At 42.4% G+C, this 18,995-nt stretch overlaps 1 protein-coding gene and 1 long non-coding RNA gene across 9 annotated transcripts in view; one reads left to right on the forward strand and one right to left on the reverse strand.

The window, feature by feature from the left end:
* Positions 1 to 6,777: 6,777 nt before the first annotated feature.
* On the reverse strand, positions 6,778 to 14,789 carry LOC128108257 (uncharacterized). Of its 3 annotated transcripts, XR_008217397.1 has the most exons (3): positions 13,385 to 14,789; positions 12,429 to 12,540; positions 6,778 to 8,542 (listed from the first exon to the last, which is right to left on the reverse strand). It is a non-coding gene; the product is annotated as an uncharacterized LOC128108257 (long non-coding RNA). The 3 variants fall into 3 exon arrangements; XR_008217396.1 differs by having other exon boundaries at positions 6,778 to 12,540; XR_008217398.1 differs by lacking the exon at positions 13,385 to 14,789 and adding an exon at positions 13,212 to 13,373 and having other exon boundaries at positions 6,778 to 12,540.
* A 127-nt stretch (positions 14,790 to 14,916) lies between these two features.
* Eml6 (EMAP like 6) overlaps positions 14,917 to 18,995 on the forward strand; it is a 266,137-nt gene continuing 262,058 nt past the window's right edge. For 3 of the 6 annotated variants that reach the window (XR_008217395.1, XR_008217394.1, XR_008217393.1), the window contains exons 1-2: positions 14,945 to 15,073; positions 15,884 to 16,596. Coding sequence is in view for 3 of the 6 variants with exons in the window: in XM_052734573.1 (XP_052590533.1) it covers positions 16,400 to 16,596 (197 nt within the window). In the remaining 3 variants the exon portion in view is untranslated. Of the gene's footprint in view, positions 15,074 to 15,883; positions 16,597 to 18,995 lie in introns of all 6 variants that reach the window. The other 3 variants (XM_052734572.1, XM_052734574.1, XM_052734573.1) reach the window with 2 other exon arrangements.

An 18,995-nucleotide genomic window follows, 5' to 3' on the forward strand; every position in this document is an offset into this window, starting at 1 on the left:
CTTGCCTCAACTGTTGACACTATGCTGTCCAAATTTGACAAACAAGACACAAAAGAAGGCAACTGCCAAACTTTGTCAAGACAAGGTAGGCCAGTCCTTAAAAACCCCTTCTTCACAGAAATGTATCAGATATTCTAGGCCTATAGGCTGAAGATGGATGCCCCAACAATGCAGAGAAAACTTGAGTCCAGGCAGCTAGCTGTCTCTGTCATTTCTATAGTTTTGGAAATTGTTTTCTCTGTACTTCCTATTTAAGAAGTAATATTATATCCTTCTTAGGTCTCTGATGGAGTTGAAGATGAGATAGTTTTACCATCTTTGTTACCAAGTTAAGAAAAGAAACTTATAAAAGAAATGTAAAATTTATAAAGGTTGAGAGGCATAAAAGCTTAACTTGATTATCTAAGAAAATGTTTTTAGGTCTAAAAAGGTATTTTTAGGTTGGTAATACAAGTTATGATAGAAAATGGTTTAGGTATAAAATTTTGGACTCACCAAGATAGGATAGATAATAGAGTATTTTCTCTGAATTTACCAAATACAAATGGACTGGACATTGTGAATGCAATTCTTACCTGATAATTGTTCTTATTGTTTATAGTGTTACTATGTTAGAGTTAGAACATTTCATTTTTATTTAGACAATACCTGATAATGGTTCTTACTATATATAGTTTATTATGTTATATTTAAAAACCTTTCCTTTTTATTTAGACAAAAAGGGGAAAATGTTAAGGGATATTTGATGGCCCCGTGACACTCCTAGACTGTTAATAAAGTTAACTTTGAATCAGGGGGTGGAGCCAGAGACCAGCTCACCGGGATTAGCCATAGAGAAGCCAAGAATATGGACAGGAAGAAGGGAAGGACTTGAAATTCCCATGCTTTCTTCAATCTGGGACTTGTGGGTGCAAGAGGTGCTGGCTGGGTCTCTAGTAAGAAATGGAAGGTCAGCTGTTTGCTTCTCCTTTGCTTCTTTGATCTATAAGATTTTCACCCCAATATCTGACTCTTGAGTTCTTATTGGTGATAGAACAATTTAGTAAAACACAAGAGCCTATCATGGCCTCTCATAATGCCAAGCCTCAACTCCTTTCCATGACCACTTCATGCCTTCAAAACCATAACCTGGGAGAATTTTACATGTTACTAAGTCTGACTGCCAGCACAAGGTGTAGCCTAGAACTCCTCTAGACCACAGTTTCTGTGTGCTGACCCTGAGGAAATATTTCTCAGTAGATTTTGCCTCATGCTGGTCTCTTGTTAATCACAGCAAATCAACTGTTCTTCAGTGGCTTTTAATTCAAAATATCACATGAATGAGAATGAGTCTAGGAGGAAGTCTCAGACTTCCCTCTGGAAATTTACAAGCCAGACCACCATCATCTGCATTGCTTTCAGCCTTGTCTTCTAAGTTCTTACAACAGCTCATTGAGCTCTAAATATTCAATGGCTTTTCTAGCCCAAAGTTCCAAAAATCCTTCCATGACCCTCCTATAAATGCATGGTCACTTCTGCCACAACAATATCCCATGTCCTGGTACCAATTTATATCTTAATCAGGATTTCTATTGTGATTACAAAACACCATGACCAGCTGGTCCTGATGGCACATGCCTTTAATCTCAGTATTTGGGGAGGTGGAAGAATGTGGATCTCTGTGAGTTCCAGGCTAGCCTGGTCTACAATAGTAGCAGCCACCACTCCCAGCTGTTCTATGGAATACGTTCATTCTTTTCTGGGCCATTGCCACTGTCTCTAAAGAAGCATTTCAAGCTCTACTTCAGACTTCTAGATACTGCATGTTTTGATTACTCCTTTTATTTTTGAAGACAGTATCTCTCTGTGTAGCCCTGGAAGTCTCTATGTAGATTAGGTTGGCCTTGAACTCACAGAGATCCATCTGCCTCTGCCTTGCAAGTGTTGGGATTAAAGATGTGCAATGTGACACCCAACCAGTAACTATTACTTTTATAGTTATTCTTCTCTTCAAAAGTGAATTAAAGATTGTCCATTATTCTAAGTAGCGCAAACCTCTCTGTTTAGCTCCATTTTTAATCTATTCTTTAAATAGATCTTAGCTATATTTTTGTACCCCCGTTTTATTCCACAGGCACAGGTAGAATGCTCTTTCATTTTATCTTTACTTGTACCTATAGTTCATATTTCTTCCATGAAACTTTTTTTTTTCAAGGTTTACATGGAGAAAATTTCTTAATAAAAATCTTACAATCAGCCTGGTAGTGGTGGCACATGCCTTTAATTCCAGCACTCAGGAGGCAGAGGCAGGCAGATCTCTGCGAGTTCAAGGTCAGCCTGGTCTACAGAGTGACTTCCAGGACAGTCAGGACTACACAGAGAAGCCCTGTATTGAAAAAAAAAAATCTCGCAATCACACTTTGCCCCAGTTGCTGACAAGCAAGGAAGACTCCTGCAGGCAGGCTCCCCCACCAAAACACCCCACTGAACCTTACAATCTCCAAGACTCAATCCCTACTCCAAACCTCCCCACCCTGCTGCAACCCCAGTGGCTTCCTGAGACACAGAATCCACCAGCTCTCATTGGACTAAGAGGTAAGTGACTCTTCTCCCACCCAGAGTCCTGCCTCTAGGACCTAGGCCCTGAGACACAAACAGTCCCCAGGAACCCCTACCTATTGCTGCCCCAATTGCTGGCCAGCAGGGAAGATTCCTGCAGGCAGGCTCCCCCACCAAAACCCCCTATAGGATCCTAAAATCTACAAGACCCATATCCTACCCCAAACATACCCATCTCCCTGCAAACCCAGTAGGTTCCTGAGACATGGAATCTGCCAGCTCTTATTGGACCAAGAGCAATACGGCATCACCAGAACCTAGTGGTTTTACAACAACAAGACCTGAACATCACAATGTAGAAGAAACAGAAGAAAATGACCTTAAAAATAACTTTATGAAGATGATAGAGGCCTTTAAAGAGGAAATGAAAAATCCCCTTAAAGAAATTGAGGAAAAGACAAACAAAAAATTGGAATAAATCAATAAATCCCTTAAAGAAAGCCAAGAAAACCATGAAAAAGCAATTAAACATATGACAGAAATAGTTTAAGACATGAAAATTGAAATAGAAACAATGAAGAAGACACAAACTGAGGGGATGCTGGAAATAGAAAATCTGAGTAAATGAATAGGAAACACAGATGCAAGCATGACCAACAGAATATGAGATGGAAGAGAGAATCTCTGGCATAGAGGATACAATAGAAGAAATAAATTCACCAAAGAAAACACCAAAGCCAAGAAATTCATAACACAAAATGTCCAGGAAATCTGGGACACCATGAAAAGGAGAAACCTAAGAATAATAGGGATAGAAGAAGGAGAAGAACACCAACTCAAAGGCACAGAAAATATATTAAACTAAATCATGGAAGAAAACTTTCCCACCTTAAAGAAGGAAATACCTGTGAAGAATCAAGAAGCTTTTAGAATACCAAATAGACTAGCCCCCCTCCCTAAAAGTCCCCTTGCCACATAATAATTATTTTGGTTGGGAGACTTTTAATGACTACTTCTACTTCCTTAGGGGTAATAGGTCTATTTAAATTGTTTATCTGGTCTTGATTTAATCCAGAAAATTGTCCATTTCTTTTAGATTTTCCAATTTTGTGGAGTGCAGATTTTTGAAGTATAACCTGATGATTCTCTGAATTTACTCAGTGTCTGTTGTTACATCCCCTTTTTCATTTTGATTTTATTAATTTGGATATTCTCTCTCTGCCTTTTGGTTAGTTTGGATAAGGGTTTATCTATCTTGTTGATTTTCTCAAAGAACCAACTCTTTGTCTCATTGATTCTTTGTATTGTTCTGTTTGTTTCTATTTTGTTGATTTCAGTCCTAAGATTGATTATTTCCTGCTGTCTACTCCTTCTGGGCTAGTTTGCTTCTTTTTGTTCCAGAGCTTTTAGGTGTACTGTTAAATCACTAGTGTGAGATTTCTCCAAATTCTTTATGTGGGCATTTAGTGCTGTGAACTTTTCTCTTAGCACTGCTTTCGTAGTGTTCCATGAGTTTGGGTATGTTGTGCATTCATTTTCATTAAATTCTAGGAAGTCTTTCATTTCTTTCTTTATTTCCTCCTTGACCCAGTGGTAGGTAATCCAGTTGAGTGTTGGTCTATTTCCATGAGTTGTAGGCTTTCTGTAGTTTATGTTGTTGTTGAATTCTAATTTTATGTCATGGTGCTCCGATAAGATATGGGGGGTTATTCCAGGTTTTTTTTTTGTATCTGTTGAGATTTGCTTTGTGACCGAGTATATGGTCAATTTTAGAGAAGGTTCCATGAGCTGCTAAGAAGAATGTATATTCTTTTGTGTTTGGATGAAATGTTCTGTCAATATCTGTTAAGTCCGTTTGAGTCATTACATCTGTTAGTTCCCTTATTTCTCTGTTGTTAAGTTTCTGTCTGGCAGACCTGTCCATTGGTGAGAGTGAGGTGTTGAAGTCTCCTACTATTAATGTGTGGAGTTTGATACATGCTTTAAGCTTTAGTAATGTTTCTTCTACAAATGTGGGTGGCCTTATATTTGGGGCATAAATGTTCAGAATTGAGACTTTATCTTGATGGATTTTTTCCTTTGATTGTTGTAGAATATTAGTTTAAGGTGTGTTACTTTTGTTACTGTGCCTGTCTAAAACACCTGATGGTCTAATGAAGCGCAAACAGCTAATAGCAAGGCAAGAGAGAGAGAGAGAGGTGGAGCTGGCAGGCAGAGAGACTATATAGGAGAAATCTGGGAGGAAAAAAAGAAGAAAAGAGATGGAGGGATGAAGAAAGAAGTAGGCAGAGAAGGAGGAGGACTCCATGGGGCCAGTCACCCAGCTACACAGCAAGCCATGGAGTAAGATTTACAAAAATAAGAGAACGGGAAAAGCCAAGAGGCATAAGGTAGATGGGATAATTTAAAGTTAAGGAAAACAAGCTAAGGCTGGGCATTCACAATTAAGACTAAGCCTCCTTGTGTGATTTATTTGGGAGCTGGGTGGCTCCCAAAAGATCAAAAACAGCCAACAACATGTGATGAATATGAAATGCCCTTCTCTAGCTCTTTTGATTAATTTCAGTTTGAAGTCTATTTTGTTATATATTGGATAGCTACATCAGTTTGCTTCTTAGGTCTATTTGATTCGAAAATCTTTTCGCAACCCTTTACTCTGAGGTGTGTTGAAGTTGAGGTGTGTTTCTTGTATGCAGCAGGATGGATCCTGTTTTCATATCCATTTTGTTAGCCTGTGTCTTTTTATAGGCAGATTGAGTCCATTGATATTAAGAGATATTAATGATCAGTGATTGTTAATTCCTGTTATTTTTTGGGTTTGGTGGTGGTGGTGGTAGTGTGTGTGTGTGTGTGTGTGTGTTTCCCTTTTTGGGGGTTTGCTGGTATGAGATTATCTATTGCCTGTATTTTCATGGTTGCAGATAACTTCCTTGGGTTGGGGTTTTCCTTCTAGTACTTTCTATAGGTCTAGATTTGTGGATAGGTATTGTTTAAATCTTGTTTTGTCATGGAATATCTTGCTTTCTCCATCTATGATGATTGAATGTTTTGCTGGGTATAGTAGTCTGGGCTGGCATCCATGGTCTCTTAGTGTCTGCAAAACATCTGTCTAGGTTTTAGAGTCGCCATTGAGAAGTCAGGTGTAATTCTGATAGGTCTGCCTTTATGTTACTTATCCCTTTTCCTTTGCAGCTCTTAATATTCTTTCTTTATTCTGTATGTTTTGTGTTTTGATTTTTATGTGGCAAGGGGTTTTTTTTTTTTTTGGTTTAGTCTATTTGGTGTTCTGCAAGCTTTTGGTATCTTCATAGGCATGTCCTTTTTTAGGTTGGGAAAGTTTTCTTTGATGACTTTGTTGAATATATCTTCTATGCCTTTGAGCTGGAATTCTTCTTCTACCCCTATTATTCTTAGGTTTGGTCTTTTCTCTTTTCACAGTGTCCCAGATTTCCTGGATGTTTTGTGTTAAGAATATTTCAGATTTAACGTTTTCCTTAACCAATGAATCTATTTCCTCTATTATATCTTCAGTGCCCAAGATTCTGTCTTCTATTTCCTGTATTCTGTTGGTGATGCTTGCATCTGTAGTTCCTGTTTGCTTACCCAGATTTTCCATTTCCAGAATTCCCTTGGTTTGTTTTTTCTTTATTGCCTCTATTTCAATTTTCAAGTCTTAAATGGTTTCCTTCACCTATTTGTTTTTTCTTTGCTTTCTTTAAGGGATTTATTGATTTCTTTCAATTTTTTGTTTGTCCTTTCCTCAATTTCTTTCTTTTTTTAAAAAAAGATTTATTTATTTTTTTTAATGTATGTATGCCTGCAGGCCAGAAGAGGATGCCAGATCTCATTACAGATGGTTGTGAGCCACCATGTGCTGGGATTGAACTCAGGACCTCTGGAACAACAGTCAGTGCTCTTAACCGCTGAGCCATCTCTCCAGCCCCCTCCTCAATTTCTTTAAGGGAATTTTTCATTTCCTCTTTAAGGGCCTCTATCATCTTTATAAAGTTATTTTTAAGGTTGTTTTCTTCTGCTTCATCTGTGTTGGGATGTTCAGGTCTTGCTGCTGTAGGACCACTGGGTTCTGGTGGTGCCATATTGCCCTTTGTGTTGTTAAATGTATTCTTACACTGCCATTTACCTATCTGTTTGTAGGGATAACGCCTGCGCTACCACCACTCGTTCACCATGTCCGAGCGAGGGGCTGTGGATTAAAAAATAGAGACAAGAGACAGCGAGTCATTCGCCACGGCTGAATGCCAAATGCCAGTCGAATGCTGTTTATTGAAAGAGGGAGGAAACCTTAAATACAGGCTTACAGCACAATGGCGGATCCCCGGAGGGTAGAAGTTTGCTACATTTTTGCATCTAAGCTGTTTACACCAAATGCAGGATACAGGAACAAAGAACTTCCCTAAAGCATTCAGGAGGGTGGATACCAGCAGGGAATTAGCATAGGGAGGACACCTGGTCAAGGTCGGCAAGCAGGCAACGGCTTTACTCAATATGGGAGGAGACCAGGGCCCACAGGTCCCCCCTTTTTACTAAAAAATGAGCTTCTGACTTAGGATGCGTGGCACGTCAGCAGGTCATCTTACCCGGCATGGAGACACCTGCCCACGCCACACAAGTGCTCTGTCTTAGGTTGATGACCGCCCCCCCAAGCATTACCCGTCTCTGAATACTCATTATCATACAGACTCAACCACGTGAGCTGTAGAGTGACTGCTGCCAAAGATCTCAAAGTGGCGCTGGGCTTGCAATCTGTGCGACACAGAAAAGACCAACAGAAGTCCTAACCCACCCATAGCCAGGAGGCTAAAGGCAATTGAGCCATTCCCTTCTTTTTTTTGTTGTTGTTGTTTTTTGTTTTTTGTTTTTTGATTTTTCGAGACAGGGTTTCTCTGTGTAGCTTTGCGCCTTTCCTGGAACTCACTTGGTAGCCCAGGCTGGCCTCGAACTCACAGAGATCCGCCGGTCTCTGCCTCCCGAGTGCTGGGATTAAAGGCGTGTGCCACCACCGCCCGGCGAGCCATTCCCTTCTTAAACGAGCCTTACTGCAAATTGGAGTCCTTGTAAGGTGGTATCCCATAAGCAAATGGAACTTGAGTTTTAATAATTTTTACAACTTTCAAAGCCAATTTAAATGTATAAATGTAGAATTAAATTTATCATGCCCTATACAATAAAAGATTAACTAACTGTGGTAGCTACTTTTGCTGCTAGGGTCTCCATTGTGCTAGCTGTAGAACCCAATTATGAAATAGCCATCCCAGAAATAGTAGTAGCAGTGGCCACCACTGCTATAACAGCAACAGCGGCAACAACGATGTCAGTCTCTTCTGGAGCGTGTGAGCATCATCTGTGTCTAACTGCCATGGTCCACAGGCATGGACGCAGCTCCAGGAACACGAACCACCAAGGCCCATTTTTCTTGATCCCAGCACTACTTAGGCTGGCAGGTCTGCAAAAGAACAACTAAGAACCATAAAGAAAACAAAAACAAAAACAGCAAACAAGGAGCAGAACTAATGGTCTCATTAATGGCTACATTCAGGCTCACAAATTTTAAGGTATCTTCAAAAAGGCTAGATGAATTTCAGGAGGCCAATAAATGTTGCACAGAGCCATTTCTGAAAAGTAGGTTCTACACCAGCTTGAAGAGGGTTGCAAAATGTGAAAAGACTTAGCTGGCATGTTACTGTTAACAAATGAAGGTCATTGAACTTCAGGGTTATCCTTAATCTCCAAGGTGTGACATATTCTCAACATTTTTGAAAAAAGTTACCATACATTACCTTCTGAAGAATCCAACCATATGGTTACAGTTCCTAGGCTTATGTTAATGCTTGTCAAGGCTGGCAGTATTGGGCTCTCAATTCCCATTGGCATCAGAAGGGGAGGGTTTTTTACAAAGGCCCAATAGGTCTCTGCCTTGTCGGGATTCAGCAGCAGCCACAGGGCGCACACAGCACTCAGGAACCCAAAGAGGAACTTCATTGTCCTGTGGAAAGACACAAACAGATCCCCGGGCCCACACCAACACCGGATCGGGTCCCCTCCAAGTGCCAGTAGAAAGATCCTTCCATCACACCAGAGGATGATTTGCAACAGGAGCCCTCCAGTGCTTATCTGCAGCGGATACTCCAGCAGAATCCACCGATAAAAAATTTAAAATATATAAAACAAGGGAAAGAATAGAATATGGAGAGGAGAGATAGATGAGCCCCTAGCTCCCCCTTTTTTACTTTAGAAATATATGTTTTTAAGGTATGATGGAAGTGTTCAACTATAGCCTGTCCTTGAGGGTTATAAGGAATACCAGTCTTATTAACAATAGAAAAGTCTTGGCAGAATTTTGAAAATCCCGTACTGCTGTAGGCGGGACCATTATCAGTCTTTATGCATTTTGGCACTCCCATGTAAGCAAAAGCATGAAGACAATGATTCTTAACATCCTTAACCTTTTCCCCTGAATGAGCAGAAGCAAAAATTAGAGAAGAATATGTATCAATAGACACATGGACATATTGTAGTTTTCCAAAGGAAGGCACACGTGTGTGTGTGTGTGTGTGTGTGTGTGTGTGTGTGTGTGTGTGTGACATCCATCTGCCACACATGATTAGGTAAAAGTCCTCGGGGATTAACTCCCAAATGAGGAACAGGTAAAAATTCAGCACAAATAGGACATGATTTAACTATCTGGAAGGCTTGTTCCCGGGTTATGACTGTATGATGACGAAGAGATCCAGCATTAAGATGGTAATGTTGATGCAACTGAGTAGCCTTTTCAAAGGCAGAATAAACTAATGTGACAGCCATACGAGTAATGGCATCAGCCCTCTAATTACCTTCACTTAGAGGTCCAGGCAATTGGGTGTGAGCTCTAATATGGCCCACATAAAGGTTATGTGAGCGGGGCCATATAAGTCCTTGCACTTGCAATAAATATTCATGAGTGGGAGAAATGGATGGTATGTAGGCTGTTGTCTCTAAAGGCATAATGGCATGTGCCACATATTGACTATCAGTACAAATATTTACACTCTCATCAGAAAACATCTGTAAAGCAAGCAACAGCGCCTGTACCTCTGTCATCTGGGCAGAAGTGCCCTGAACTTTTATTCTCTTTACTATGTTACCAGAAACTACCACAGCAAAACCACATGAAGTGCCATCAGTAAATACTACACAGGCCTGAGGAATAGGAGTCACCTGTACTATCTTGGGAAATATAACAGGATGCAATTTAAAAAATTTACACACATCATTAGAGGGGTAGTGAGTATCAAACCTACCCTGCATGGAGCATGTCAATATGGTCCAATCATTATCATTAGCTTGCAACCATGCTATTTGAGACTGGGTGTATGGGGTCACCACAATATCTGGCTCCTTACCAAAAGTTTGAACACTGATCTTGATTCCCTTAAATATAATCTGAGCAACAGCCTGTGGATAAGGAGTAATGGTTTTTGCTGGAGAAGCTGGGGAATGTACCCATAGAATAGGACCTGTTTGCCAAAACATTTTAGAAACAATCCCTGAAGTCAACCACAATTAAATGTCAATGTTTAGGAATTGCCACAGGGGCAGGCAAGCCAGGCTGTGTTGCTCCCATAAGAAGCATGGTTTTATTTACAGCTCTAAGATCCTGTAATAGCCTCCATTTTCCTGACTTCTTTTTAATAACAAATATAGGTGAGTTCCGAGGTGAAGTGGAAGGAATGATATGTCCAGCATCTAACTGTTCCTTAACTAATGTGTTCGCAGCCTCCAATTTTTCTTTAGTCAGGCCACTGCTCCACCCATACAGGGTCATCACTTTTCCAAGTGATTTTTATTGGTTGTATAATCGAAGGCTGCTGCGCAGTGACCCCTATGGAAAAGACCCTAATCCTCTTGTATCCCCCCAGGACCTCTAGTGACACAGTTTTTGTCTGCCACAGGGAGTGGGTCTCCTTGTAACATTTTTCCTAAGCCTCTGTCTGGGCAGTAGCCCTGACTTTTTAGTATCTGTTGTACAGGCTGTGTAGTAAGCACTGCTCCCATACCATCTAACACATCTCGTCCCCACAAGTTCACTGGAATGTCAGGTAGCACAAAGGGTTGAAAAGTTCCTGCATGACCTTCCTCATCCTTCCAATTTAAAAGTAGCCTGCTCTGTAATGGCGTCTGAGCTGTGCCGATACCTTGTAGGTTAGAGATGGAATTCTTAAGGGGCCAATTGGGATCTCAGGATTCTTGTGAAATTATAGATATATCCAGCACCAGAATCCAATTATCTTTCAATCTCAATCCCATATAATTTTGTTTTTAATTTTAGGCTGCTTATCATTGATAACTGTTTGTCAAAACATCTTTTTTCCTATACTTTCAAAACCTCCAGTTCTACATATAGGCGCCATTTTGCCTTTAAAATATGAAAGCAATAATAATTGAGCAATTCTATCACCAGCTTTTATTTCTATGGTCCTTTTTACATATGCTAATTATAAAAGCATTAAATACAATTTTTATAAAATCTTAAAAAGAGGATCTTTTTTTTATAAATTCCAAGTAACACATTAATGCAAATATCCAATTATTAACAATGTGGACCAAACAATTTACCTGTATTTTATTTACTAGAAAAATAATTTTGTGACCTCTTTATCAGTAAGCGATTATTTTTTATGGGTTCATCTTAGCAACAACATTATTTAATAAGCTAACAACCCAATCCATTTCAGGTATTATATTTCTAGAGAATTAAACCAAGAATTTCTAGAAAGCAACTTAAATTGCAGAACCAAATTTTCAGTAATGATCAACAGACAAGAGGACACCTAATATATAGTTCAAAATTATGAATCTTATTCCTTTAGTTTATCTACCATGAGAATCAAACATTCATCCAAACATTTATTAAGACAATCAAAAGAACAAAACATCTTTTATTCAAACAGCATTGACTTAGCATTCTATGTCTTGACTGAAACCATTTTTTCGCCAGAAGTTAGGCCCATTTAAAGTTTTAGGGCTAGTCCCTTCCTGGGCCTCTGCTCACTTGGTGGGAGCTGAGCTTGCAGCTTAGCTTTGGCTTTGCCCAGTGCTCAGGCTCTAGTGCTGGTGCCTGGGCTCTAGTGCTGGTGCCCGGCCGGGCCGCGCTCCATCGCAGCTCCAACTCCCACCAGCGCTATCTTTTGCATGCCTTTGTCCGCCACTGGGTGCGCACCCCGCACACACAAACTCATGTTTAAACTTCCTACTCCCATGAAGGGACTACCTAATGAGTTATTCCCACCATAAGGGAAAAACAGAAAAACATTTCCCACGAAGGGATCCTAAATATTGAATTATTCCCATTCTGAGGGAAAATTAAAAAACATTTGAACCAAAATAAGCAAACAGACAGCCAAACTTCTAACCTCTGGGCTCGCTTGCTGTTCAGCCAGCAGCAATGAGGCCTACCTGCCGATTCTTTGTAATTCAGATGCTGCACTGCAGAAAGAGCTCAGAGTTTCAGCTATCCTGAAAATTCTACAATTGGAAAAAGTCTTTTCTTTCTCCATTACCACTGGGAAGAGGCTTCTTTCTTTCCTTTATCCTTCCTCTACAGGGCCCCAATCTTTAGGCCTAGTTTCAAAAATTTTTCCCCTTTTTACCAGGAAAATCCTTTTTTCTTGATTAAAATTTTTTCTCCCTTTTCTAACGGGAAATTTCCTTTCCTTCCCTCTTCTCTTTTGGGAAGATTTCCTTCTTTATTTAAACTCTTTAGCTGTCTTGCCCTTTCTTAACTTCCGTGCCTTCCTGCTTCAACAGTCCAATCAACTGACTGTGAGCTAGCTGCACCCATTTCAATACAATTCACCCATACCTTTTTTCTTTAAAATGCTGGCCAGCCTTACCTTTCGGGTGTCCATCAGCTTGTCCCTTCTTTCTCGGATCTCGGTAGGAACCTCCATTTGTAGGGATAACGCCTGCGCTACCACCACCCGTTCACCATGTCCGAGCGAGGGGCTGTGGATTAAAAAATAGAGACAAGAGACAGCGAGTCATTCGCCACGGCTGAATGCCAAATGCCAGTCGAATGCCGTTTATTGAAAGAGGGAGGAAACCTTAAATACAGGCTTACAGCACAATGGCGGATCCCCAGAGGGCAGAAGTTTGCTACATTTTTGCATCTAAGCTGTTTACACCAAATGCAGGATACAGGAACAAAGAACTTCCCTAAAGCATTCAGGAGGGTGGATACCGGCAGGGAATTAGCATAGGGAGGACACCTGGTCAAGGTCAGCAAGCAGGCAACGGCTTTACTCAATATGGGAGGAGACCAGGGCCCTACATCTGTTCTTCCAGCTGGAGTAGGTGGTGCTTGTGCCTATAGGGGCTGCTGATGTTGCGGTGGATGGTTGGCCAAGAAATGGGTCATGGGGTTGGTGGGTTTGGGCCGCAGAGTGGGTTGTAGAGGTTAGAGTTGGGTTGTCCGGGGTGTTGGATCAGCCTGCCTGCAAGTCTGTCACCTGTTAGCCTGCTGCTGGGGACTGCTCCAGCGCAGTGAAGATCCATCAGAGTCGGGGGCAGGGCCCAGCTGCCTTGCTGGGACTAAGATGGAGAGGGGGGCATGGGATGTGTCCAGGGGCTTGGGACCTGGAGATTGGGATTGTTTAGCTGGGGGATCAGTCACTCACCTGTTCTCCCAACTGGAGTAGGTGGCACTTATATAGGGGCTGTTGATATTGCAGCAGATGGTTAGCCTGGGGTGGGGTGGTGGTGGTGGGATCGGTGGCGAAGTGGGTCTTAGAGGTTACAGGGTCCAGTGGGAGTCTGGGGTGTTGGTACAGCCTTCCCGCAGGTCTCTCACCTGTTGGCTGGCTGCTGGGGACATCTCCAGAGCAGTGGGGATCCATCAGAGTTGAAGCTTTTCTTTATTATGTCTGGAAGATGTTTTCTTCTTCTTATATATAATTTATTTCTCTATGAAATTCATTCAATGGCAAGATGTTATTCATGATCTCAAAGTTTGTTGACTTCTCTCTTATGGTTTGACCATATCCCACAAAGTTCATGAATTAAAAATTCAGTCCTCTGTTCATATGTTAATGGTATTTGGAGGTAAGGCTTCTGGGAGCTAGTTAGCATTAGATAAATTAATGAGGTTGGTTCACCATGAAATTAGTGGCTTTATCAAAAGAGACAAGAGTTAGCATTCTTACTCTATCTTGCCATGTGATGCCATCTGCCAGGACAGGATATAAATAAGTTTCATCATCAGATATTGAGTTCCATGTTATTGCTCTTCCCCACCACTAGAATCATGAACCAACCAACCAAACAAACAAATGCTTTTCATGAATGATTACAGGAATAGAAAGCAAGCAGACTAAGACAATTTCAAACCCCTTTTAAGCCATGTTTTAATTTTTAGTAGTGTCCTTACTCCAAAACAACAACAAACAACTCTATTTGTAGATTCTGTTTTCTTAGAAAATATGAAGTGAATTCACATTCTCTTTATCATTACAGGTAACTGCTCATTCAATCGTTGGCACCTCTAATCTACAGCATCACCTTTCCTACCAGGGCAGAACATTCTGTTATAGCTCCACATAGATAAAGAAACATATCTATAAAAGAATCAAAACTATCAACCTTTGGTAGTCTCTTAGTCAAGTAGATTTAAAAATCTTTTCCCAAATGTTGGTTATTGCTATAACCAGAAAATCAGAACTAACGGATTAGTTTACCCCACTGGCTTCTGTGTCTGAAGGCCAAAACTAGTTGTTCAATGCATGGGCACAAGGCAGGTCATAGGAAGGCACTTATTCCCCTACTCATGACAGACTGACCATATGCCTTGCATTTTTCTTAAACTCCGCAACACTGCACTTAAATAAATTAGAATCCTTTGGAATAACAGGGAAAATTGAAGTAGGAAACAGCCTAAGTCAAGTGCTGCAATATGGGGCAGACGTGGGCTTCAGCAATCCTCAGGGACTGACGCAAGAGAAAGTCTTGAGGAAAGCTCGCGAATTTTCTCCACTCCATTTTCTCTGCTCTCGGCACTGACGCGCACTGGGTCACTACAGAACACCTGTGCTAGTCTGGGTGAGCTGCCAGCTCCTGTAGGAGAAATGCAGGTTCTGGTGGCACCGGCATCTGTGGCCCTGTGGTCGCATTGAATCCTGGGACTTGTAGTGCACTCCAAGCGCTCTTCTCACAAGTTGGTTACAGAGGACTACGATTCCCAGGATGCATACAGAAGAAGCTAGCAGAGGGAGGGGCGGCTTCAGCCCTCGCGGGCGTCTGCGTTTCCTAGCGCCGCGATTTCGCCTAGTAACCCGTCCTCGCGCTGGCCCCGCCTCCCGAGCCCGGGCTGGAGGAAGAGCTGGTCCCTAGGCGCCCCAGTGACGAAGCCTATCCCCGGGTGCTCAGGCCGGGGAGGGAGGGCAGGCAGAGGATTTTGCTGGCTGGTGCGGAATCCCGGACGCACGGCGGGCAGCAGAGGTTAGAGGCGAAGAGAGCAGGGATGCTCCGAGAAAGGCTGGTCCAGGTGGGAGTGTAGAAACCTGCTGGGACCGTGGCGCTCGAGCCAGGGTATCCCTGGGGCTGGCATCCCTCGGGACCGCGGTGGCAGGCGCCTGGACGAGCATGGGATGTTGCTGTCCTCGGGGGGCCCCACGGGAGACCTCGCCCCCCCCCGCCCCCCCCGCCCCCCTCCCCCCCAGCTATAAGCAGGATCCTGGAACCCGCAGGGTCTCCTAGTTAGCTAGCTCAGATCTTGAAGACAGGGGCACGATTATGTTATTATTATTATTGTTATTATTATATTGTTTTATTATTATTATTTTGCCACTTGTTAATTTATTTATTTTTATTTATTTATTTTTCCTGGACCGGGAGCGTTTGTAGATAGCGCTCTTCTTTAGTTGCCCTGTTGCCTGGTCTCCTCCAATTCAGAATTTTTTTTTTAAATGAAGCTTGCAATTAGAGTTGCTGATTAGGGAGAGCAGCTAAGTTCTTTATGGTTTTCTCTGTGAAGAGAAGGCTCATGGAGGGTATGGGTTTTAAACACATGCATGACAGCTAATTGGAGCATCTAAAAAAATGACCATTTTATATTCGCCCTGGCTTTATGGAGGAAACAGCAAGTGTTATTTCAAATTAGATCAGCAACTGCCAGCCAGTAGCGTTTAGGGCTTATTTCCTATAATTAAGGAGGTGGATATGGATGGAGAAAGGTGGACAATTAAAAAAACAAAACCCCAAAACACAACCCACAACTTGGTTTTAGTTTGGTGATCATTTTCTTGTACGAGGTGACATGCAAAATTTCTTTCTCTTCCTCGCTCTTGCATCCTAGATATAGACAGTCAATTTCGGATCCAAGGACGGTGATGGCAAAGCTTACTCCGGCTGCTTGTCAGATCAGACCTGTCACAGAATAAATCCCACCGCCTGCTGCGAAGCCCCCACACACCTCAAACTTGGCGAACTGGGTAATCTGTGTCTGGATATGCAGATCTCTGATTTTAAAGGCGGGGTGACCCAGGGGAGAACCACTCCCGCGGGCCAAAGCCCCCAGGTGCAGTGAGGCGTGCGCGCGGGTGCTGGCGCCCCTAAAGCCGCCTGGCCCCGAGGGAAGGAGCCGGGGCGCCCAGCGGGGTCTTGCTGCTGCACACCGGCCGCTGCCGCAGCTCGTCTCCCGCAGCAGCGGATGATGGTGGCGGCCGGCGTGCTGGGCTGTGCCTGTGCGTCGCCGCGGAAATCGGCGCCCCGCGCTGTACCCTGAGCCCTTGCAGGTCCGCTGCAGCCCGAGCCTTGAAGAGGACAGAGGCGGCGCGCGGGGCACCGGGGGGTCGCGCGGGGTCGGCTTATCATGGCGGATCGGACAGCTCCCAGTTGCCAGCTTCGGCTGGAGTGGGTGTACGGGTACCGGGGTCACCAGTGCCGAAACAACCTGTACTACACCGCAGGCAAGGAGGTGGTTTACTTTGTAGCTGGGGTTGGGGTGGTGTACAACACCAGAGAGCACAGCCAAAAATTCTTCCTGGGACACAACGACGACATTATCAGGTAAGGGGGTGGACTGGGGCAGTGGGAAAGGGTTGGATATGGAGGATGAAAGGGTGGGAATAACCGGGGTCATGTCCGAGAGCCCTATGAAATAAAAGATTCTTCCAGGAGTCGCTAGAGAAGGGCTGCAGATTCCAGGGATAGGGAAGAAAGAGGGTGGAAGGTGTAGATGGGAGAGAGACGCCTCTGTTCCTTCAGGATGCTTTTTTTTTTTTTTTTTTTTTTTTTTTTTTTTTTTTTTTTTTTTGGTTTTTCGAGACTTCAGGATGCTTTTAAAGCTCTACTGAGTTAAGTGTTGTGCTGCTATTTCGTTCATTCCTGCTACAAGTGGAAGGACTGGATAACTACCAAACACTCCTCACCTTCCCTAGACTAGGTAAACAGTAGAACCAAAAGACGAACTGTAGGTAGTATTTTTGGAGAGCTCCTCAGTAGGTTCCCCAGCAAGCAAGTGGATCTAAAAAATGAAAAGAAATTTTGGTACAGGCAGTTTGGAATCTTCATCCCCTAAGCGTTGGACTGGGAACATTTCTGTAGTGGGAGGGGAGTGTTTTCCGATATTTCAGCAGTGTTTTAGTGCCCAAAGCATATTTACACACTAAATGGACGCTTTCCACAACATTTTTAGGGTTTTAAAAGAGCGGCAGCAGCTACTGGACTGTAAAATCTTAACCATCCATTCCATAGAATGAGCAGCATTTGGAAGTGGATGGTCTAGGAGAACTCCATTGCACAAAATGGTCATTTTTAGGGCCTCTCTTGTTTAATTAGAGAGGGGCATATTTGATTCTTTGAGCTATCCCCTCATCTGGACTAGACATATTTCTCCCTAGCCTTTGTCAGCATCGCCTTTGGTCAAATAAGGTGTGGTCCAGATGCTGTTCATAGGGAATCCTTTTCTGCCCAACGCAGTTGAGGACACCTCCACTCACAGAGACTATGACTGCTGAAGATAGACTGCAAGGAACAGAGGCCTTATTTGTACCTTCTAGATGTGTGTGTTTCATTGGTGCAGAGCAGCATCTACCTTTTCAGGATATTGTTCCTGTTGCTCTAAATTTGCCTTTCACATGGGATAAGTGATGAAGTAGTATAATGTCAATGATCCTACCTTCTTAGTGGGGACAATAACTTAAAAGATTTACTCCCTCAATTAGTGTTATACTTATATTCCAGAATGATTTTTTTAGTTGAAAATGGTTATAGAAGGCAAAAACTTAATACTTGGAAATATAAGAGGACATACACACGCATATGTACATTAGAGATCTTGACTCAGTGTCCCTCCCTGCCCCTTGTTTTTTTAAGATAAGATCTCACACTTGAACCCAGGTTAGCCTGCAACTCACTCAATATAGAGTCCAGGCTGGCCACACACTCATGGTAATCTTACCTCAGAGGGCTGAGATTCCAAGGGTGAGCCACCACACCCAGCTTTGATCTCTACTGTTACAAGATTTTGATTACTGGGAGCTCTGAATGCCCTCTAGATTTGGTGGAACTGGCATGTAAAACTTGCTTCTTGTCACAGAAGACAAAAGCCCCCTTTCCTTTCTTCCTTGAATTGGGAGCAATTGTGATTAGGGTGTCCTTACTGAGTTCCATCCCGCAGATTTTGCTTCACTAATTGTGTGGCTGATTATTAAAGGCACAGGTGCAAATGATTAACAGTGACTCATGAAAAGGTTAGATGTTTAAAAATTTAAAGCCATTGTGTGTTTGCTCTGTCTGTCTTCATGCAGTGTTTTCCATTGCAACATCAGATAAGAAATGGTCCTCTGGGGGAAGGGAAAGAGTAGCAATTAAACAGAAGATTCCCTGGGGTTCAATGATATTAACATGACCGTTCACTGAACTACTTGGGGGTGTGTGTGGATTCTTAAAACACAGTCTTTCTCTTAAAAGGAAAAAATTTAAATGCACTGTTGAAATTGAAGGTGGGAAAAGGGTGGAGTTGCAGTAAACCATTGTGATGATGAGCAATTGGCCTGAAGGGGCTATGAGGACATCTGGCTAGGTGGTTAAAGAAACATTTAGGTTTGAAGAAAAGGCAAGTGAAGTTATAGCTGCATTACAGATAGACTTAGTTGATGAGAAGGCAGAAGGGATAGTTTATTTTCTGCTCCATTTCTTGAGGTGGTTATCTCTTAGGCTGAACACTGGTTTAGCAGCAAGTGTGACTTCAGAGAAAAGCCTTTAAATTTTCTGTGATATTTGACAGGGTCTGTGTATATGCAGGTGAGCAAAGAGTTCTAACATTGACAGATATCTTTGCATTTGGAGTAAAATGAAGTCCAGTGGATTAAAAAACAAAAACCACAGATCTTTATGTGATTAGGGCTGCAAATTGGAGTGTATGTGCTGTCATTTTGCTTTATCTTACACGTGTAAATGTCTTT

This window comes from Peromyscus californicus, unplaced genomic scaffold (assembly GCF_007827085.1).
Source record: "Peromyscus californicus insignis strain IS unplaced genomic scaffold, ASM782708v3 Scaffold_13__1_contigs__length_99412109, whole genome shotgun sequence".
Classification (NCBI taxonomy): domain Eukaryota; kingdom Metazoa; phylum Chordata; class Mammalia; order Rodentia; family Cricetidae; genus Peromyscus; species Peromyscus californicus.